We start from the raw sequence: 21,184 nt of genomic DNA, 5'->3' as shown, positions 1-21,184 counted from the left end.
TTCGAATATTTGCTCAAGAATCATCCTTCCAATATATCCTCCCCTCGAACAGACGACGGGCTGTACGAAAGACCGTAGCAGAAGTCAACGCTCCGTCAGCATCAAAATCAGCACCCACCAGCAGATTCCCACTGGCATGACCAATTGTAATACCAGCCCTGTCAACAGGATCCTTATCCACAACCCCAGCAACTGTACTCCCAGGTACACGAGCAGCAGCAGCAAGAGCCAAAGCAACAGTAATAGGGACAGCCTTATGCGGCTGCCCTACAGAAAGAGCACGAGCAAGAAGATCAACATCAGCAGATGTCTGCTTCTGCTCCACACCCCGAGCATCAGTAGCAGAGGGCGCCGCCACCATACAAATCTTTGGCACACTACCGGGCACACTCGAAACCTCACCCGCAATGCCCATGCTAACGCCCGCCTGTCGCCGAATAGAACCCAAACGCGGTAGCAAATCCGAATGAGCAGCAATCTCCTCCGGAGTCAAATTCCCATCCACACCAAGATCAGACGCCCGCACAAAAACACATGGATTCCCAACATCAATACACGTAGCTGTGATCCCGTCAAATACATCCGTCACATTCCCAGTAGGCAGCAAAGCCCCCGTAACAGACCCAGCAGGATTAACAAAATCCAATTGCACACGGGCAGCCGTACCAGCAACACCATCAATAGCAAAGTCACCACTAGCAGCAGCCTCACCCCCAACAACGGGGAACGAAGACCGAATAATCTTGCCAGTATTCGTATTATGAATGCGCACCTCCACCGAGTCATTGTCACTCTCGCTCTCACCCAGTACAGGAAACAACCGCGCATCAACAGCAAACGGACCAACAGCACTAATCATATTACCACAATTACTGGAGTAATCGACATCGGAATTCTTGATCCCGAGAGAAACGAATGTATAATCGACATCGGCATCTTCATGCGTCGGCGCGCCTACCACGCACACCTTCGACAGACTGGATATCCCACCGCCGAGCCCGTCCAGCTGGCGGCCGTAGGGGTCTGGACTGCCGATTACATTGCGGAAGATTGGCGCCCAGTCTTCTTTTGAGGTGGGGAGGTCTTCTTTTTTGAAAAATACTGCGCGTGAGGTACCGCCGCGGTAGTAGGCTGCTGGGAGGGAGTGTTGCTTTTTGGTTTGGAGGGACCGTTGGTATCCCGGTGTTGGCTTTGTTAGGGGAGTCCGGTATGGGAGTTTGCATAGTGGTTGTTTGAACATTTGGGGTGTGTTGTTTGATATTGATATTGGGGTTGGATGTTGATCTAAATACTCCGGGGCGGGATTGCTCCGGCCGAAGAGCGGAGTGGGATCGGTTCCGTTGGCGGTTATCGGATGTGCCGAGATAGGGTCTGGGGTTCTGGGGTATGCGTATAAAGGGTTATATGTTGGATTTGATGAAAGGACTGCCAATTATACACTGAAAGCTGTGGGAAAGTATACAAGATGTACTGGGTATTTTGAGATAGATAGTGTCCATATATCCCCATCCTTCTCTATCCTAGCCATATCGCTGCTTCGCAAGAGCCTGCAAGAAACTCATGGTTTCCGACTCCTTCTGTCGATACTGTTCTACTCGCTCCTCTCGCTCCGCTTGACGAGCACGAAGGATCTCCTCCCTCCGGGTCTCGCGCTCGTTCTTCTTGCGCTGGTTGTTCTCCTTCTCGCGTTTCAACGCAGACAAGTCATTGTCTCCGCCCATGAGATCTTCCTCCGGAGCAGCCTCTGGCGAGGCACCTCGCTGACTTGCGAATGCGCGATTGCTTGCAGCAACTTCCCGGCGCTTCTCTAGCTGCCGTTCCCGAGTACCAGCCTCAGCCCGCGGCGCAATCTCATCTTCAAGATGACGCCTTGCAGCCTTGTGCGAACGCATTTCTGCCTGATATTTCTCGCGTGATTCGCCGCGGGCAGCTTGCGCATCTTCAATGGCAGATTCTAGAGAGTGTTAGTACCGTATGTTGGCGAACGAACATTGGCTGGAGTAAAAAGCCTACCTCTTTTCAGCTCGAGATCTTGCATATTCGGGATCGTAGGCCCCAAATGCGTGCCGCCTCTTCCCGAAGCAGGTCGCGGAAGTGCAGGCCCGTACTCGTCATCGTCTTCATCGTCTTCTGGCTCATCCCGCGGGACATCACCGCCCTCTCGCTCACCCTGTGCATAATCAGGCGAATCACGCTGACCTAGCGGACCAGCAGGTGTCCGTTCCTCTACACTCTGACGCGCCCGTTCGAGTGTAGCAGGATCATACCATCCCTCAGCGAGTTCTCCACAGTTCCTGTAATGTCAGCGAAAGCGCAACAGACATGGAACACCCTTGTAACTTACCATTTTTGCACAAAGCTCTTCCATCTTCCCTTGACCTCTTCCTCGTCCATATCCTCGATAAATTTTCCTTTCTGGATATCTAGATACATGCCGAACATGGGCTTGTATGCTTCTAGGTCGCGTCGGGAAAGCTCGCGCGCCTGCAGTGGGAGGACTACAGGTTGCGCGGGAGTGTCTCTGCGATGTCGTTCGTTACGTTCGCGTTCTTTGTCTTGGCCATGTCGACGATGACGGTCTGATCTGTGTCGGTCTGATCGGTGCGGAGAGCGTGAGCGCGAGCTGTCTCTGGGTCGGTGGCGGTGTGAATGGTTGTGGCGGCTGCGGTGATGGCGGCTTGAGCTGGGCGCCGAGGGAGACTGTGCTCGATGCGATGAGCGAGTTGGTGAGGGCATTGCTTGGTGGTTGATCGATGTGACGTTGGAGGAATTTGTTCGGGGTGATAAAGGCGGGTCGTTCAGCTTATCGGTCCGATACCAGGGCTTCAACTATAAAAGGTCCCATCTACGTATATTGCCGCATTCTTTTGCGTGATCCTTTTCTGGTGAAGTTACCTGTTTGACTCGTCCCAGAAACATGTACATTTACGTAAAAGGTCTTATTGTGGTAAATACATCTAAGCGAAGAGGTATACAACTCAATCCAACACAATCATATCAGCTTTAGCTGGGAGGAGCAGCCTGCTCCTGGCTGGGGCTAGCAGCCGCCTCGGCAGGGGTAGAAGGCGCACTCGATTCCGAGTTGGCCTTGGACCGGTTGGCTGCGGCCATTTGCCAAGCTGGGATAGAGGCAGACCGACCAAGCTTGGAGAGGGGGTTGTTGGGGCTTGGGCTGGCGGCAGCCGGGGTAGCCGGGGTAGCCGGGGCAGCGGCCTGAGTAGGTTCTTGTTCGGCCGGGGTCACAGTGGCAGCGAGACCATTGGAGGGAGCGGGGGTAGTGGAGCTGGCGGGAGTCTCCTCCGGAGTCTGGCGAGGAGCAGTGGGGATAGGAGTAGATCCAACAGTCCTGCCAGCAACGGGAGTAGTTCCGCTACCGCCAAGACGGTTGCCCAGCAAGACCTTCAAGCTCTTGAGCTCGGTTCCGAGGTCCTTCAATCGGTTCTCATTGCCTTCCCGGGCACCCTCGAGGGCCTTGGGAATAGCATCCTTCAATGACTTTACCTCATCGCTGATGCGACGAGTTTCATCATCTCTCCGGCGGGACGAGTTCTTGAGATCAGCGACAAGAGTCTCCACATCCTTGAGAGCGCTATCGAGGCGCTCGGTTCGGGCTTCTTCAGCGGACTTCAGGGCGGCAGTGTCGGTTGAGAGTTGTTCAATTAGAGTAAATGCGCGCGAAAATTGTTCATCAATGTTCTCCTTGTCTTGTTCCAGCTGGGGAGGTGTCGGTGGGGCGATTAAAGGTGAGATATAACGCTGCATTGCGGTCAGTACCACCCACCATCTGCTACGAGGAGAGTGTCGAACCTTTGTGACAAAATACAATCCATAACCGACTCCGCCCAACACTGTTGCCATAATAAACCAATCGCGCCAATCTCTCTTGGGTGGCCTTTTCATGTGATTAGTGTCAAGTACCATGCGACAATCGATGATTGAACATACTCGGGAGGCGGTTGCCATTGGTTATATGGGGGATATCCATAGCCTTGAGGAGGTGGCGGTTGCCGGTAGGCAACCTGCTGTGAAGAATAGTTGGGCGCCGGGGATGATGCAGCTGTGGCTGCGGCCGCGGCAGATGGGTCCTCGCCCACTCGCGATAAGGCGATGTCGACCTCCTCTTGGGTCAAGTTCTTAGATTGAAGGAATGAGACTCGCTTCTCAATTGGCGACGATGCCACCGAGGGGTCCTGTAGGACTGGATGAAGTTAGCGATTAACGCATCAAAGTGTGCACAAGTGGTTCATACAGGTAATCTAGCGGAGGGTTAGCAGCATTCCCGAAAGCGGACGATAAGACTTAGCATAGTCGGCGACTTACAGCTGAGGCAATCAGCTCCTCACGAGGAGCCATGATGATGGATGTTGACTATCAGTGAAGTGCAGGAGGAGGAGTTAGGGGAGAGTTGCTCACATCGGTAATCGCCGTTTGGACCTCGGAACTCGCGCCACGCCAAGCTTCCCCAGACCGGCATCTCGTGATTCACGGATAAACCGTTGTTCCAGAGTGACTTACACCGCCTGCCTAAAGCGAAAGCGGCACGTATTGTTTACATCTCTTTGCCCAAATCCCTCGTGCTTGCCAACCACCATATCAAAACCCCTCCTCCTTCACATTTGGTGTCGCGACCTCCTTGGACTGTGAATACTTGTTTATAGCATAAGTCTGCTTATTATCTCAAAAGCCACGCGCATATTGCCACCTTTACGGCTTGATTTTCAAGATGTCGCAAGATACTGGGCTGTTCAGTATCAAGCGTCCCCCCCGAGAGGTATGGACCCCATCCATTCGGCGCATAGTCTCGAACTAAACTATATCTACGATTAAGACCCTCGGGAGTGTGCAGAACTTCTCCGCCATCCCCCAGCCCGCATCGGCGATGAAGCGTGGAAGCTCTATCGGATTCCAAAACCCCCCGTACACCTCTCAGAATTACCGAGCCTCTCTGATGGGCTCTGCTGGCCGGCCTCAACAACCTAATTTTACGCGCACGTCAACGGGTGGAGGCTATGGCGCTGATGCTGGTCTTTCGTCCGTTCGCCGATCCGTATCGAGTAACATGTTCGCTGGAGCCAGCGGCCGACAGAGCTACGCGCCGGGATCAAGTAACATGTTTGCTGGAGCCAGTGCTGGTCGACAAAGCTACGCGCCGGGAACTATTTCTACAAACACGCCTCAGAACCCACAGCGCCGAAGCAGTGTCTTCTCGCGACCTTCGACAGGAGGAGGCCCAATGGGTCATCAGTCGTTCTTCACACAGGTCCCAACCGTGGCTGGTGTTCCCAGAGACCCACGTCCGCTCAGAGACCGATCATTCCAGGCGCGAATTGGCCAGGAGCTGTTGGAATACTTGACACTACATGGATTCGAGTTGGAGATGAAGCATTCTTTGGGACAAAACACTCTACGCTCGCCGACCCAAAAGGATTTCAACTACATCTTCCAGTGGTTGTATCATCGCATTGACCCCGGGTACAAATTTCAAAAGAGCATGGATGCCGAGGTACCACCCATTCTGAAGCAATTGCGGTATCCCTACGAGAAGGGCATCACCAAGTCGCAAATTGCAGCCGTTGGCGGCCAGAACTGGTCAACATTCCTTGGAATGCTACACTGGTTGATGCAATTGGCACAGATGATGGATCGCTATTCGTCTGGCGAGTATGATGATGCCTGCGCCGATGCGGGTGTTGACGTTACAGGTGATCGCATTATCTTCCGTTTCCTAACGCACGCCTACCACGATTGGCTGCAGGGTGGTGAAGATGAGGATGATGACACCGCAGAGAAACGATTGATTCCGCATGTCGAAGCCATGTCTCAAGAGTTTGCTCATGGCAATGAGCGCTATGTGCAGGAGATGGAGGCTTTAGAGGCAGAGAACCGGGCTCTTCGTGATCAGATCAAAGAGGTGGAGAAGAACTCCCCTGATATGGCCAAGTTGGAACAGCACTTCCGCATTCTAGAGGATGACAAGCGGAAGTTTGAAGACTACAACCAGAATGTCAGGGGGAAAATCGAAAAGTACGAGACCCGTATTAAATTCCTCGACGCGGAGATCCAGAAAACCGATGTCGAGCTCCAGACATCTGAAGCAGAACGCGCCGATCTTCAGGCTAGTGTCGACCGCCAGGGTATCACCATTCAGGATATCGACCGCATGAACTCGGAGCGAGAACGTCTCCAAAAGAGCTTGGAAGACACCATGGCTCGTTTAGAAGAGGCGCATGCACGTGTCATGGAGAAGGAAGCCGAAGCCAGCCAGAAATTGGAGGACCTGGAACAGATCGTTAAAGCCTACAACACGCTTGGCTACCAGACAAGCCTGATCCCTTCCAGTGCCGAGAATGCCAAGGGTCAAGACTATGAGCTCAGCTTGAACATTAATGAGAACAATTTCTCCGCGAGCCAGATTGGCGGCCCGCCCAGCCGCATTTCTCCCGAAGGGGATCGTCTACTGGCGGAACCTTTCACTGGCTACCACCCAGCGCATCTGCTCAATCTTGACCTCCGGGGTGCTGTGCGGAACACTCTACAGTCTCTTCGGAAGGAGATTAATGAACGGCGCAAGCAGGGGATCGATGATGATCTTGAGCGGCGCAATCTACTTGACAATATCAAGGAGGCTATGGATGAGAAGCGAAGTGAAGTCGAGGCCCTGGAACACCGGCGCCGGGCGGCAGAGGAGGAATTCGAACGCACCAAGGAAATCACCACTACTCAGAAGCTGGCCTCTGACGCTCAAATTGAGAAGATGGAGAAGGAACTTGCGAAGATGCGCGCTACTCTCAGTGATAGTGTCCAATTGATGGAGCAGCGTGAGATGAACACCAACATCGAGTATGAACAACTGACGCTTCGGGCCAATTCTCTTCGGGAGGAATTGCACACCAACGTGGAGAATATGCTCAACGATGTGATTCGCTTCAAGGTCCATGTTCAAAAGGGCCTAGAAGACTATGAAAGCTTTGTTGTGGATGAGGTGGAACAGGAGCTTGGAGGCGAAGAGGCCCCTGAGGAGGAGCTATGAAGCCCGTTCTGACGATTAACGATTGGTGTTTTAATTTGATTTGTACAAATACCCCGAACAATTCATGTCTTGGCGAAAAGGACGCGCAATGCACCGACTAGTTCTGTAGGAAACGGGTTCTCTGGGGCTTGATTTAGGTTCTATGGGCCGACGCTTAGACGTAGCGTGTTTTCTATTGCGCCTCTAATTGTGCTTCATCCAATCCCCAGCCTCCATACCGCCATCTTCGTCAACCTGATGCAGGGGTGGATCGATCGACAGGAGCGACGTGTACACCCCGGTGGAGAGCTGTCATTTGTCTGTTTCATCTGGCTCTTCAATCATTTGAAACACGGCGCTTTGAGCCATGCTCGGAAATTCCAGACCATCTACTGCATCCCACTCTAATATGCTCTAAGGTGATAGGGCTGTTTCTCCCAGAGTGTTCCTTCCTGATTTGACCTTTTTCGGCATGGGATTGAGTCTTGTAGGAGACTTGCCACCTGCAGAGCGTCTCTCCTCGCTCCCGATGATGAACCCGGAACACTCGATGTTTCGTCAGCCTTCCATGGCTTGATCCATCAGTCTGACCAAGGGGTATATAAGTAGCTACAACCGCCTCCATGGGATTTTCTTTTGACCAGCAGTGCTGTGCACCTCCCTTCTTTTCACCAGCTTCAGATTTTTCTTTACATTGCTATTAAGCATCCATTCTTTTACACCTTCACATTTGTGTCCAACATTCAACATTTCAATATGAAGTTCACCACCGTCTTCGGCGTTGCTGCCCTCTTCATGGCCCCTTCCGCTGTGGCCTGGAAGCTTCCTGTAAGTCTATACATAGTTGAAGCTCGACTCTCGTTCTTTGCTGACCCTGTCTCCCCAGCACGTTGACCAGGCCGATTCCGCCAGCCGTACTGAGCAACCCGCTCCCTCTGGCGCTATTCCCTCTGGCACTGCCCCCTCCGGCACCATCCCCTCTGGTACTGCACCTAGCAGCTTCCCATCTGGCGGATTCGGTGGATTCGGTGGATTCGGTGGCCAGGGCGGCTTCCCCTCTGGCTTCCCCTCTGACCACCACCAGGTCCAGGGAGGACAGCAGCCCAGCGGCGTTCCCAGTGGCGTCCCCAGCGGCATGCCTTCCGGTTTCCCGGAGGGCCCTCGTCCCACCGGCGCTCCCAGTGTTTCCCAGGGTGGCGAGCCCCAGCCCAGTGCCAGCTTCGATGGTGCGGGCTCCTTCACTGCCCTCCCGTCTGGGGCCCCGACTCCTTCGGCTGCTCCTGGTCAGCGTGAGGGATCTGGTGAGCAGGAAGGCTTCCAGCGCCTCCACGCCCGCCAGATGCGCCCTATTTGGCTGTAGACTCCGCACTTTGCAGTTCCTTCGCTGTAGAATGTGAGATAGATCAGTTCTGTGTTTTTCTGTGGCTGCTGGATCAGTTATAGAGAAAAGAATGTTGTTAACCCCAATTCTTTGTTCGTCCTTGTAGACCTGTAATTTGTGAACAATTGTACACGTAGCAATATGACCCAACCATGTATGAGGTACTTTTGCTCGCTATATGGTATAATGAAGAACACAATGCTTGACATTGCAGAAAACAGGCTGAATGTTATGGTTCTTCTCATAGTTCATCTCCGAATTCTGTGGTCTCCGATTGGTCCACAGCCCGGAGCTGACTCAGCCATTTCAGATCGCGGAAATTCTTGAGCGCGACAAGACTATTTGCTCTTTTTTCAATCTCAATCGCACCTCGTCTGTGCGGGCTTTTACAACTTTGTTATTATTGGCATGTCTTTATGAAGACTACGACATGCCCCACCTATGATCGAATCGACATGTATCACACCAAACCCGTACGCATCGAGATCGTGAAACCCATACCGGCGCCTTCGAGGCTCGTTGCGGTATCATGAGCAGGTGCTTGCACCCCGGCCGTATCCTGCCATTCGGTCGTCGGCCAGCTATTCTACGCCTTTCGTACATCCCCCGCCGATCCGTCGCTCCTTTTTCTCGACCGTCATGGGGCAGATATATTCAGGAACGGAGCAAGCAGGACAGAAAGGTCAATTACCCCGAAGAACTTCAGTTCATGCGCAGCTATGACGATATTGCACACCCTGCACTGAAGAATGGCGCGAAGAAGAACATCAACAATTGGATGCCATTGCTTGAGCAATACGTTTCTACACAAGTTCCCAAGCCTGCTGGTCAGTCCGGGAAGCTTCCACCTATCAGTGACCATGAACCCTACATAGAACAAGCACACGCATTGATGGGATGTCTCTGGGATGCAAGGGCTCATTACCAATATGAGCTTCTTGTACACCTTGGATCCAATATGAGACAGTGGTCTACAGTGCACGCCATCTTGAACCGCTTGATCGATACCTACGAATTGGTAGCTCCTCATATGACCCCCCGTCATCCCGCACCTTTCCTCGATTGGGCCAGACCGCTTCCTGGAGTCCGCGATTGGGACAGAGTCGATCCAGATGACCCGAGCACCTTGGAAGTCCCCGTTGACGAAAACGCCACTCTCAGCAAACTCTCACAAGGAACACGCGAAAGATCCCGGTTCAAATGGTGTCGGATTAAGCCTCTCTCAGCAGACAAACTTTCTCTCGATGAAATGACCGTGGAACCAAAGGCGAGATTCTTTGGAGAGAAGATCTTAGCTGAAGTACTCTCCAACCTCGGTTCTTTGGTTTTAGCGGCTGCAGACAGCACGCCTGAGGAGTCTAAGCTTGCAATGTCCTGCGTTTTTCGAATTCTTGCACGTCTTCACCACGCAGGCTTGATCTCTGACAGAGTATATAAATATCCAACACCAGACGCTAGCCAGGTTGCGTTCCGGCCACCGGGCCTGCACTACTTATCAAGTTCCATCATGAGCGTTCTGACTGATGCAGCGTGGCATGAGCACGAAGCCCAGGTGGCTGCGGCAGCAGCCGATGCGGGTGAGAAATCGCCGTTTCTACCTTTCAAGATGGGCATTCGAGAGTTAGGTCCTGAGATCTGGCTAGAGCTCATTCTATGGTGCTGTGTGGAGCATGGACATTCCAAGGAGGGAGCTCTGATCGTGAATCGAATGTTAAAGAAATCGGGTGATCAAGCATGGAAGGCCGAGAGCTGGGTACCCCTACTAAAGGATCTCAATGCAGTCCAACAGACCAATCTCAGCGTCGAGCAGTCCTGGCGCCGGCCTGGTCAGGACAGGGCGTCTCAAACGTTCAGAGGTCGTCAAAAGCCACCATTCAACGGACTTGGAAAGAGAACCATCAGCACGGAAGTGCTTGTATCGCTGCGGAATGGCTTGGCAAACAGGGCTTACCAAGGACTGGGAGAAAATGGATATCTTCCTAAGGAGCTCGACAAACTATCAGCTCCTCTGACATCACTTATCGATCCTCCCGGCGCTGTTGATGAACTCAGACCAACCAACATGATCAGCAACTGGCACATTGTGCGAGTTATGGAAGCAGGGTGTTTCTATCCGTGGACTGACCCCGTTGCGTTCGAGGCACTCTTACGGTCCAATAACAATGTGGTTCCTCCTTGGACAGGCAGTCCGTCAGATGAAGCACGTCGGCTAGAAGAGAAAAAGCCGTTACAGTTTTACGATGAAACGGCCGCCATAGTTGGCCTGATCGAATTCAATCTCAACTGTTATGCCCGAGACCGACAAAGTGGACGCCTTTTTCACGAATATGCTTGGCTTCAAAACATCATCGATGCAAGCAAGACACGCCACATTGAAACATTCTTTGAAGAACTTGGCCAAGCCAACGACGATGATTACTCGTTTTTTGATTCCACGCGCATTGTTCCTCAGGGCGTTTACGAAACGTCTGTCCCGCAGGTATCAAAGGTCACCCTGGCCAATATACTTGACCTGGTTACGACAACTGGCGCCTATGAATTCGGCAATCAACTGATCCAGCCTACCGACATGGACGGTCCTCCCATTCCACGACATTTATATCAAGACCAAGCCGTTGCACCGTCTCTTCTGCGATTCGCGGCTGCCTCAAATAATGCTGAGCTTGCTACTGATGTTATACAAGCCCTCAAGACACCGCTCACTGTCAACACCATCAAAGCCCTAATTAACTTCCATATCGCACGCCATAATTGGGACCGTGTGATACTAATGCTCACATTCATGACCGATTATCATTTGAAATCTTGGGCCTATAGCAATATAGTTGCGCTGTCAGCCGAAATCATTCGACTTGATGGAGCCATTGAGCAAAAGAAGCATGATGGTACCTTCACCCCGGCAGACACAAAACAGTTGGATCGCGCCACAGACCTCTTCCTCCGCATTTTCCGCGGCGAGTTCAAGGTCAACAAACGTGAACGTCAAGGCAAATTTCCCCAGTCAGTAAGCTACCAGGATCGAGTGCTTTATCGAATGCACCGTGTCTTGTCAACCATCCCAGGAATTATGCCGCGCATCCTCAAGGACGTGAAAACACACCCGGGTATCATTTCCGCGATGAAAATCGAGATGATTCCTCCTTCATCCTTCCACGTACTCTTCGCCGCCGTCGTGGAGAGGCACGGCGCCGTCTTCGGAAAGAAATTCTGGGACAAATGGTGTGTCGACTGGGTCTCACCGCGAAGGCGCCTTCAACGACCAGGTGGTGTCTCCCGGCTACTCTACAGCCACGAGCGGGACCACAGATACGGCGACCCAAATTTCGACCCAGCATGGCAACGCCAGATCCAAACTCACGCCACCGTAGCGGACATGACAACCGTTCGGATCTTGGCACGTGCCGCCGTCCGAGAATACGCAGAAGAGTCACAATCCCTCCCCAACCGACATCACCAAGAACAACAAGCAAAACAACAAAACCTCCCCGCGCCCAAGTCTGATCAGCATGAGGATTCAACCGAAGACGACATCACCCAAATCTTCGACCCTTCCATCACCTACAAACCCACCCCTCAATCCGCCAAACCCAGCCAAAATCCCCACGGCAAACCACCGATAACAGAACTCGAATCCATCCTCGATCACTGTCTCAGATCCTTCCTCCTCTACGGCCTCCCAGAAGACCAGCTCGACATTGAGATCCCAGGCCATCTGCGCCGTATGCAGAAACGTCGCCTCATGGCCACGGCCACGGGCAATAATGTCCGAACGAGAGTGAAGAAGAACTTTGAGGATCCTTGGATGCAGTCGTCCTGGCCTCTGCACTTGGCTACAGACGTGCCAGAGTCGAAAGAGGCTCGAAACCGTCGCACTTAGAGGCTTGACCTTGACCTACTGGCTTGGGCTACATGTAATTTTATCTGAAGTAAAAAATATTCTTCAAATGTATATAAACTTTTTTTTCTCATTATTTTTCCCCCTCTGGAATAATAGAAACATATCAGGTCTTCGCTGGTTTGGGTATATAGGGACATGTAGAGATACTGTACCACGACTTCTAGGATTGGGATCATGATCAATGGAATAGTTCAATAACTTCAGAAATGCCAGTCTGATTCAGTTATAAACATAAGAAAATGAGAACAGCTCATTCCAAAAACACCAGGCATATCCAGCATATCCATATGAAACCTAATCCCAACTCCAACCCTAACAACCCAAACCAAAGGAAGCCATCGAGTCCTGCTCTTGATGCCCAGGTATACAACGAAAAAAAAGCTTCTCAAAGCCGCCCAATTCCCAAATCAATCCGAAATCCAGGTTCAACATCCGTGTCCTTGAAACGCCACCCCTAGTCCTTCCATTTTATCCAAATCAAATTAACATGCAGAAAGAGCATAGGTATTGTGTGTTTCGGGGAGAAAATGTGGAAAATAAGGCGGAGGAAAGAAAAGATAATAAAAAAGGCATTAAAGATGAGGCGGCAATGAGATAACGTAGATGCAGAGACGAAGTAGAATAAGAAGCAGAGAAGAAAAGCAGAAAAGGCCTTTAAAGTGAATAAGAAGGTATGTAGAGAATCATGCGCATGCGTGGCTTTTGTTCGTGTCGATGTTCGTGTCGATGTTCGTGTTACTTTTAAAATTCATATCCACATCATAGATATTCGTGTTGGTAGAAATCAGTTCTGTGTCCAGTCATTCTCGCTAGCATGCGGGAAGAAAGACCGCATGAATTCGCCGCTGATAGGGTCATAAGGGAAATATGAATCCTGAGTCTCAGCCACCAACGAAGACAACAGATCTGCAGAAGACATGTTGGGGTAGTAGTGATCCTGACCGGGAGTTTCCTGCGATTCAGAGTCGGGACGGTGTTCCAGCTGGGGACCCCAATAATCCTGGACAGAATTAGGACCGGACAGGCCGGTCACTTGGGGCCCAGTGCCGGCGACGGTTATGTCTTCTGAGGGGTATGGGTATGAAGGCATGTCGCTGACATCGTATTTCATGCCCTGGGCCAGTTTGCGGAGACTTAAATCACAGAGCTGCCATGCGCGTCCTGAGGCGATGCTTTGTTTTGACATTGCGAAGAGCCAGCGGGTGGCCTTTTTGGAGAGGGCGATGAAATTTTGTTCTTCTTCTGGCATGTGGACAACACCGAATGAGAGCTCGAGGAGAAGAACAGTTGCTGCTTGCATGAGATAGTGTAGGATGCACCACCATGGACAAATCCGGTACAGCTGCAGAGGATCTGGTTCGTCGGGGATGAGGTTGAGCATGTGGCATGCAGACTGGAGGGTTATCACAGCCATCTCGTGGCTAAACGTAGATTTGCCTGGTTTGTCTTTCGAGCTTGCATCACGTCGGCAGAGACAGGGACGGCCGAGGGTAATTCGTCCGCTGTAGTAATGGAGCGCCAATGCCAGCTTGCACCGAAGCACGTCGGGGTTACCTTCTCCCTTCTGTGTGAAATCAAGACCCGATGGAAGACTGGCTTGCCACATCTCGGTTCGGGATCTGAGTTCTCCAATGCGGTTCTCGATGTGTGCCCATGGAACCATCATGCAGTCTACTGAATAGACTTTGTTAACGATTTCTTGCACGACAACTGCCAAATCGCAGTAGTAGAGATAGCAGAGTCCGTAGCTGAGAGGCAGATTCTTGAGCCATTCGGTATCTCGTGCTCGAGAGTGGTTGCCAGCTTCCTTGCCATTCGCTGGGTTGAGCGGCATCTGCCTGATCCACACACTTGCCACAACGTTGTTTATACGTTCGTCTCGTAGAGTCGTGTTGGTAAGTATTTCCACAGCGGCCGGCTCGTGCAACTGATCCTCCTCGAATGGAACAGGAAAAGGTGAGGTGCACACCCCATCTTGAATACAAGTTGACCGGCCAGTCATAATACCTAGCATGTGTTCAAATGTGTATAAACACCACCATACTCGGTAGCGAGCTTCTTTCGAAAGGTCTGGTGTAGTTGGGCTACTGCTCTTCATGTTGATTCCAAGGGTGATAGCAGACCGCACTGCCAAAGCTGAGATTCTCCAAGCACTATGCAAATTGTTAGTGTCTGCTAGAATAAACAAGGTAAATAAACTCACCGATTGATTTGATCAGATGCAAGAAGGTAAAAGGCAATCAAGCCCTCCACTTGTACTTGCTGGAGATCAGGATGACTGAACAGGACATCCCCATTCATACTGAGAATCCTAGCTCTGGTCAGATACATCAAATGATCCTTATCATCTTCTCCTACACGCCATGGTGCATCGATGAGTTGAGAGTGTTTAGCTCCAATGGCGAAGATCATATTCAAAATAGCAAGCCACTTGTCACCGGGCCGAGCAGTACTTTCGAAGAATGTCCGGTACTGCGCCTGGAAGAGGGGTCTGTTGATAATGGGGTAGAAAGGGTGCACAGTCGTCAAATAGCAATCAAACAGATGATCTGCTACTTCACGAGAAGGCATGGCGTATAATTGCACTGGCCCGGGTACGGAGATATCCATATCGTCGAGATGATAGTTAACCGCGTGGAGGGATAATTGCTCGTCAGCTTTTCGATCCACGCCAGGCTCCAGACTACCTGGCAAACCTTGGGCGCGTTGGTCTGCCTCTCTCTGTAGGCGTTGCATCCAGGTAAGTTCAGAGTTCTTCCCCATATACCCAGTCGCTCGGGTAGTTTCCGAACGGTTATGGTCCTCTTCTACTCGATCAATCGCTTCAAGAGATCCAATCGATGAAGGCGAAGAGGGTTCATCATTTTCAGGAGCAACCTCATCCTGAGGCGTTGCTGATTGTGACTGGGAATTATGGGAAGACGACTCTCCATCCGGAACATGCTGTGTTCGATAATGTTAGCGACGGAGATCATTGATTGCAGTGCAGGCAGAAATAAACCAACCTTGTCCAGCAAGCTCCTAATCCGGTCCGCGGCACGAGCCTCAACAACAGTCCCCAGCTCCTTCAGCATGAGCTCATATTCTTGCGCTTTTTCCGAGAGTTTTTCCACTTGTCTGTTGTACCATCAACCGTCAGCATACAGCCCGCCACATCAATGCAAAATAAAAGAACTATGTATCAACGCAGATAAACGTACTTTTTTGTCCTCTCCCTCCAACCCTGCGGATAATTGCACGTAGCTCTTAACTCCCGACATTGTCGACAGACTGGGGTATCGCCACTGCATTTCGTCTTGCGCTGTCGGCATGATTCACAAGCCCGCGGAACCCGTCGATTATAGCGCGGGGCAATCCCCGATCGCTGGCGAGGAATCGCAACTTTCGTCTGCGTGGTGAGCTTGGCGGGCTGCAATACTGGTGTTATGTGTGTCCTTTGGACGCCTAGTGTCGAGGCCGTATCTGTGAGGGAAGGAGGGATGGATGTGGCGAGGGTGTTGTTTGCTTCGGGATGCTGAGCGGAGGGTTCGCTTTGCACAGGGATACCATCGCAGGACTGTGGCTCGGGTGCTTCTTTGATTGTCATGGTAGCGGCACCTTTGTAGGCTAAAGAGAGTGTATCCGATAGCGAGGTTAACGAGTGTTATCAAGATTGCGATCCCGATGCGATAATATGCGTGTTCAGTTTGGACTTGCGGCCAATGATAGGCTTGTATTTACCTATGCGAGGCCGGCGGGTAATGTCAGTGCTATGTCTTCAGGGAGAGATCCATTAGGATAGCAAGTTGCTGTTAAGTCGTGATTCAAATGGACTAAAAAAGATTGCAAAGGCGAATGAAGTCAATGAACGCTGACTGGCGGGATGAGGGATCAGGATGACACCCCCACTTATTACTTGATTAATTCTAGTGCGGCTGAGTCACGTCGGAACCCGAATTGGAGATTGGAGATAAAGCATAAAATTGGACTGAAGTATGTAAGATGTTGCGATTTTGACACTTCTTGGCGTTCCTCTTCCGATGTAGTGCTCAGACCTTGCCGCTTTTCGTTCACTGAGCAGAACTGAGCTCGCCCCTAAGCAGTCTGACCCACTCACTAATTCTACTCCAATAAAACGGACTACGCTAGCCCATTCCACGTGCCACCCTTCCTCACAAAATTGCCCCAATTATCCCATCAGAATAGCAAGGGCGTCGTTACTATACCTATTTATCCTAGTAAGACTGCTACAGTTATTGTGCCATAATAGAGCTTGTTATACGATTATCCAATTAGTATTAAAGTCATACGACATGCACCTAGGAACACTAATTCTACTACCCCAATGATCTCCTAATCAGGCTATAGATAACTATTAGTGCCAAGCAATTTGATAAGTCTACTCAGATATTTGCATTCTATTCTATGGTAGTGACCACGAGTGACAAAGCTCATAGAATTTAACGGTAAGGCCACCGCTCACGCCAATAAGCTTATACTTCTATAGGCACCGGAGATAACTGCCTAGAGTGCCAGAAATATGGGTGTCATTCCAGATAGGATACATATCTAGGTGTTGGAAAGGATGGTGCGAGGTATATAGGATGACTCTTGACCCCTTATTCAACCGAAGGGGTGAATTTAAATATACGGTGAATATCAGACTGAAAACCTCCCCTTACCCCGCGCGATATATCAAATTTCCTACTTTCTCTGTTATTGTATTATCTTCTTGACCTTCATCTTGAGAAGACTCTTCTATCTATAAATTCGAGGCTACGATGAAGGTGGGGAACGACCCAAGATAGATGACTAATCTCCCTAAATGTGCAGGGACTAGACCTAAACGGGAGGCATATTTCACTCTGACCGAGTTGACTTCTTTCTCTTCTTCTCCCCATGATCCTGATCTTTGTGTTGCTCCGTGTACAGATTTCTTTTGGACAGTGATGAATGTGCTTCAGTGACAGAATTTACCACCGTGCTGTGAGGCACGAGGCGGAAAATCACGATCACAACGCATACCTTCGGATGCTTTCTGAGCCCATATTGTACTTCGTCTTGTTTTCCATGAACTTGATATACTCTTAAGCCAAATAGCACGACTTGACTAGAGCTATCTAGGCCTAGTCTGTCTGAAGTAATTCATCCGCGTTCAATCCCAGCATCACACCCACGCTAGCCGTCGAAGACTCACCACATACTACAAGAATATCACTATTCACACCCCCGGCTAATGCCTTCATACCATTTAAAGCTGCAGAATCGGGGACGGCCAGATAATCGCTCGCGAGCCAGGTGAGAATTTTTAAAGCCACTAGAGATGGCATAAAGCTCCTAATGCACTATTCCCTCCCAAGGTCGTCGTAAGTTGCAATACTACATACACCGCTCATCACCACCGGTGCATCACTTCGTGCCACCTCTATATTATGCGCAGTGTTACTCGCCTTCGACCAGCATAATTTCCTTAAAAGCCTTTCCTTCATATCTTTCGACAGACTAGAATCGAGTACTAAAAGAATGCTACGCGTAACTGCTCATCCTTAATAGCCTCGAATTGTTAATAATATCCTATAGGTTTCTATTCTCGATTTACCCACTGAGATACTTGGGACCATAGCAAGCAGCTTGAAGGAAGGTAGACTCAGTGCTCAATAGATGCCCCTGATCAGTCTCTTGAGTAATCAGTAAGCAATCACTGAGCACTCAGCGGACCCTCCTGATCTATCACGTGATTGACTCTCTTGAGTCTTGACTGAAATTCACTCAGTGAGCCTGTCTCTGAGGTCCTCATTAAAGCGGCGGCATCTGGAATAGGAGACCCCCATCCGGCAGAGTAAATACGGTACGTATAGTCACTGAAGTATGTAAGATGTTGCGATTTTGACACTTTTGGTGAAGCCAGTCCCTCTTAAGTTTCCCAAGACTCCCATTCTACCCATCCAGGGCGAAACAAAAAACAAAAACAGAGCGTATGTATATGTACAGTAGAAATAGGAATTAGCGGAAAAGGTAGGGGGCACACGCGCCAAGGAGACATGTACAAGCAGAGCGAATAAAGGTAGGGGTAATATGGCAGATCTCAGTCCAGCCAAGAGTGGAGATGAAAGAGGATAGGAGGAAGCACATTAGAGGCACGAGGGTTTAGATTTCGCCAAACATCTCATCTAGCTCATCAACTTCCACCATCTCCGGATTTTGCAATTCTCTCCAAGAATCGAAGACAGGCTCGGATGACTTGGAGGAAATGGGCCGAGGAGTCAGAGTAAGCCTCTCATGCGACTCTGTCAAATCAGACATCTTAAGATCGACGTCTGGAAGACCACTGTTCAACATGTCAAGCGAGCGCTTAAGAGTAGAAACAGGCGCGGCATCCGGATCCTCCGGTAGAGCAATCTGAAGAGCAGCTAGGTCATCCCCATCAACACGGGCATCGATCATGCTCGTACCAGACGAAACCGACGATGCAACCGATGTGAGAGAGGGTGAGGGCGAGGTGCCAAACAGCGCGGTTGCAGCAGCTTCATCTAAATCCTGGGCCATTTGGTCGGCGGGCATGTGGGAGAAGTAGTCACTATACTCTTCTTCAGACATCCCGTCACCGTGGAGGGAGGGAGATATAGAGCCACCGTTCACCGGTGATTCAGTGCTCCTCTCGCGGTCTCCCATGGCACTCAGGCTCTCAGAGAGGATGGACTGGCTACGACTCGACTCGCTGGCTTTCTCTTCAGAGGCGCGCTCACGCACGGCACTGGCGGTCTGAGTAAATTCCTTCTCATCGCCCTCCAGGGGCGGTGAAGCCGCGCGGTTTGAGTGCATGAGACGACTGAGGTTGCTAGCATCCGGGAAGTGATCGGAAGAACCGGCATGACTAGCGGGGCTGTTCAGATCCACATCCTCTCCAAAATCGGGAGATGATAAGTCCACTTCTGGACTAGGGCTACGTTGCCGCACCATGGCGTCTTCCTCATCCTCGAGACTTGATACACTGGGCGTGATTTGCTTGCCATCTACGGCAGATACCAGATCATCAGTCTCGGGAATAGGCTGGTGAGGAAACGTAGTAAGATAGTAGTACACTTTGCGAGGGTGAATTAAGATAAGTTCCTTGGCGATAGGGCAGGGCGCAAGAGCGGTCCAAGGACGCTTCATATAGGCAGCCAACCGCGACGAGAGAAGGGCGGCAGGATTGGCAGAACTAAAGACAAGACATGTTAGAAAGTGTCAAAAATTCCACAGGTGGATAGAATACATACTTGGCGACATTCGCATTTAGTGCAACGAGGACGGCGGCGAGCTCCTTCACAAGATGAGGACGATTCCCCGTTTTCTCCAACTGATCAATTACGGCGACCACGATATCATCACTGATCCCTTCTGTGTCGATCTTGGGTGCCACGATTCCATCCAAAGGCGAGGGGGGCGGCGTATGTTCAAATGCTCCATGTCTCCCAGCGCGCGCGATCAGGAACTTGTCGGATGGCTCGGGCGATATTGAAGTTGAACCGTGCGATCTCTTAGCCTTTTTTGACAAGGGCTCATCGTGCGATTTGGAGATAGAGGGAGAGCGACGGGAAGAATTTGGCAACTGGATGCCTAGGGATGGAAGGGACAGTGACTTTCGACGTGTGTTGTATGGCATTGTGAGGGAGTGATGGCAAAAGGAGAGAACAAAGGTATCAAAAGGAAGGAGAGTAAGACACAAAAGTGTAGAGAATATGGGTTATAATAAAAAACAGGGATATAATAAACAAAATAGAAGTAATAATATAGGGAGAAAGGGGGGGGTGGAATACAGAGGAGGGAGATCACCATGCGACAGGAAGCTGTGAAGGCAAAAGGTCAACCTGAGGAATGGAAAATTGGGAAAAAAAAGTTGAAAGAAAAATAAATGGTCAGGTATTGTCACGGTAATTTACATAAGTGGATGTGTGGGGCTTCAGGCGCTCTTATTTTGGAGGGAACGCTCGACACGTCTACTCTATACTACTCTATACTTTATATCTATACAGTTTACTCCCATCTTCCATATGTCAGTTATACTCTACTATACTTGTACCCTATACTTCTCACCGCTACATTCCAAGTTTGTAATATGCCCTATTTAAAAGAAAATAGAAGAGTGGACCGGTCATTCCACTAGTCCGTAGCTGGCCTTAGCATGAAAATCCATAGTTCTTCCATTCTATCCTCGGTCTTAGCGCATACCGGGCAACAGGTAGGTGGATCAGGCCATGTGCTCTATAACCTGGTCTGGTCCATATTTTGTGCTCCGGCTCCAGCGTTGACTCCATCAGATTTCCCATGCATCGAACTCGGCTAATCATAGCTCACGATCTGAATAATAATAAGACCTGCCGATCCTCTGATTGGTGGATTGTGTGGGAGTCGGCACATTAGACGGGGGCTAGGTGCTGGGATGCATATGTGTACAGTAGATTGTGCATTCGATCTGTCAAGTGGTTGCTAGGTGACCGGTTGCATACCCTGACCGCTTGATAGATCTAATGCATTTGTACAAGTCATTATCCAACTACTGTACAAGTCATTTTATAAAATATCGAACATTACACTCCGTTGTGCATGTAGTAAAGCAAAGTCAGGATGCCGGAAACACCGAGACCCAAACAGCCCCTAGCGCAGCCGTTTACAAGAAGGAGGAAAAAAAAAAAAGGAGTGGAGCACGGCCCAGCGATCAATCAGAGCCAGCGTAATCTGGTGTATGGCGCTAGTAAGGGATACCCACATTAGCGTCTCGGGGAGAAAAGGAACAGAAGTATCGCCACCGATGTCAAAGGCTGAGACAACCTTTGCCCCTCTCTATTCGTTACGTACACTTATAGGTTTGGATATATCTGCCTGGAGAGTGGTGATGCCATAAATCATGATAACTCCCCGTGCTTCCATATGTAGT

The 21,184-nt window shown here is 50.5% G+C and overlaps 8 protein-coding genes across 8 annotated transcripts; 3 read left to right on the top strand and 5 right to left on the bottom strand.

Moving 5' to 3' along the window:
- Positions 1 to 13: 13 nt before the first annotated feature.
- Positions 14 to 1,240, bottom strand: PENARI_c008G12073 (DUF453 domain protein; the record flags this gene model as incomplete). Its single annotated transcript, XM_022631682.1, has 1 exon — positions 14 to 1,240. The coding sequence occupies one exon, from the start codon at positions 1,238 to 1,240 to the stop codon at positions 14 to 16; it is 1,227 nt and encodes a 408-aa protein (XP_022488505.1).
- Positions 1,241 to 1,520: 280 nt separating this feature from the next.
- PENARI_c008G03874 (uncharacterized protein) lies at positions 1,521 to 2,564 on the bottom strand (the record flags this gene model as incomplete). Its single annotated transcript, XM_022631401.1, has 4 exons — positions 1,521 to 1,954; positions 2,014 to 2,294; positions 2,345 to 2,484; positions 2,541 to 2,564. The coding sequence occupies 4 exons, from the start codon at positions 2,562 to 2,564 to the stop codon at positions 1,521 to 1,523; spliced, it is 879 nt and encodes a 292-aa protein (XP_022488530.1).
- Positions 2,565 to 3,003: 439 nt separating this feature from the next.
- On the bottom strand, positions 3,004 to 4,353 carry pex14 (putative peroxisomal membrane anchor protein (Pex14); the record flags this gene model as incomplete). Its single annotated transcript, XM_022631645.1, has 5 exons — positions 3,004 to 3,756; positions 3,808 to 3,892; positions 3,946 to 4,198; positions 4,250 to 4,256; positions 4,321 to 4,353. 5 exons carry the CDS (start codon positions 4,351 to 4,353, stop codon positions 3,004 to 3,006), a joined length of 1,131 nt encoding a protein of 376 aa, XP_022488573.1.
- Positions 4,354 to 4,723: 370 nt separating this feature from the next.
- On the top strand, positions 4,724 to 7,030 carry PENARI_c008G04387 (kinetochore-associated Ndc80 complex subunit NDC80; the record flags this gene model as incomplete). The annotated part of the gene is made up of 2 exons (XM_022631418.1): positions 4,724 to 4,771; positions 4,829 to 7,030. The coding sequence occupies 2 exons, from the start codon at positions 4,724 to 4,726 to the stop codon at positions 7,028 to 7,030; spliced, it is 2,250 nt and encodes a 749-aa protein (XP_022488484.1).
- A 735-nt stretch (positions 7,031 to 7,765) lies between these two features.
- Positions 7,766 to 8,369, top strand: PENARI_c008G10313 (uncharacterized protein; the record flags this gene model as incomplete). Its single annotated transcript, XM_022631616.1, has 2 exons — positions 7,766 to 7,837; positions 7,896 to 8,369. The coding sequence occupies 2 exons, from the start codon at positions 7,766 to 7,768 to the stop codon at positions 8,367 to 8,369; spliced, it is 546 nt and encodes a 181-aa protein (XP_022488732.1).
- A 550-nt stretch (positions 8,370 to 8,919) lies between these two features.
- On the top strand, positions 8,920 to 12,267 carry PENARI_c008G04717 (uncharacterized protein; the record flags this gene model as incomplete). The annotated part of the gene is made up of 1 exon (XM_022631428.1): positions 8,920 to 12,267. The coding sequence occupies one exon, from the start codon at positions 8,920 to 8,922 to the stop codon at positions 12,265 to 12,267; it is 3,348 nt and encodes a 1,115-aa protein (XP_022488585.1).
- An 805-nt stretch (positions 12,268 to 13,072) lies between these two features.
- Positions 13,073 to 15,874, bottom strand: PENARI_c008G01932 (Zn(II)2Cys6 transcription factor; the record flags this gene model as incomplete). The annotated part of the gene is made up of 4 exons (XM_022631336.1): positions 13,073 to 14,441; positions 14,492 to 15,231; positions 15,294 to 15,405; positions 15,489 to 15,874. The coding sequence occupies 4 exons, from the start codon at positions 15,872 to 15,874 to the stop codon at positions 13,073 to 13,075; spliced, it is 2,607 nt and encodes an 868-aa protein (XP_022488630.1).
- Positions 15,875 to 18,414: 2,540 nt separating this feature from the next.
- Positions 18,415 to 19,912, bottom strand: PENARI_c008G08875 (uncharacterized protein; the record flags this gene model as incomplete). The annotated part of the gene is made up of 2 exons (XM_022631563.1): positions 18,415 to 19,468; positions 19,527 to 19,912. 2 exons carry the CDS (start codon positions 19,910 to 19,912, stop codon positions 18,415 to 18,417), a joined length of 1,440 nt encoding a protein of 479 aa, XP_022488839.1.
- Positions 19,913 to 21,184: the final 1,272 nt, after the last annotated feature.

Source organism: Penicillium arizonense (genome assembly GCF_001773325.1).
Source record: "Penicillium arizonense strain CBS 141311 chromosome Unknown PENARI_contig008, whole genome shotgun sequence".
NCBI classification, from domain to species: domain Eukaryota; kingdom Fungi; phylum Ascomycota; class Eurotiomycetes; order Eurotiales; family Aspergillaceae; genus Penicillium; species Penicillium arizonense.
The sequence above is the reverse complement of the archived record's forward strand: the minus strand, read 5'-3'. Positions and strand labels throughout refer to the sequence as shown.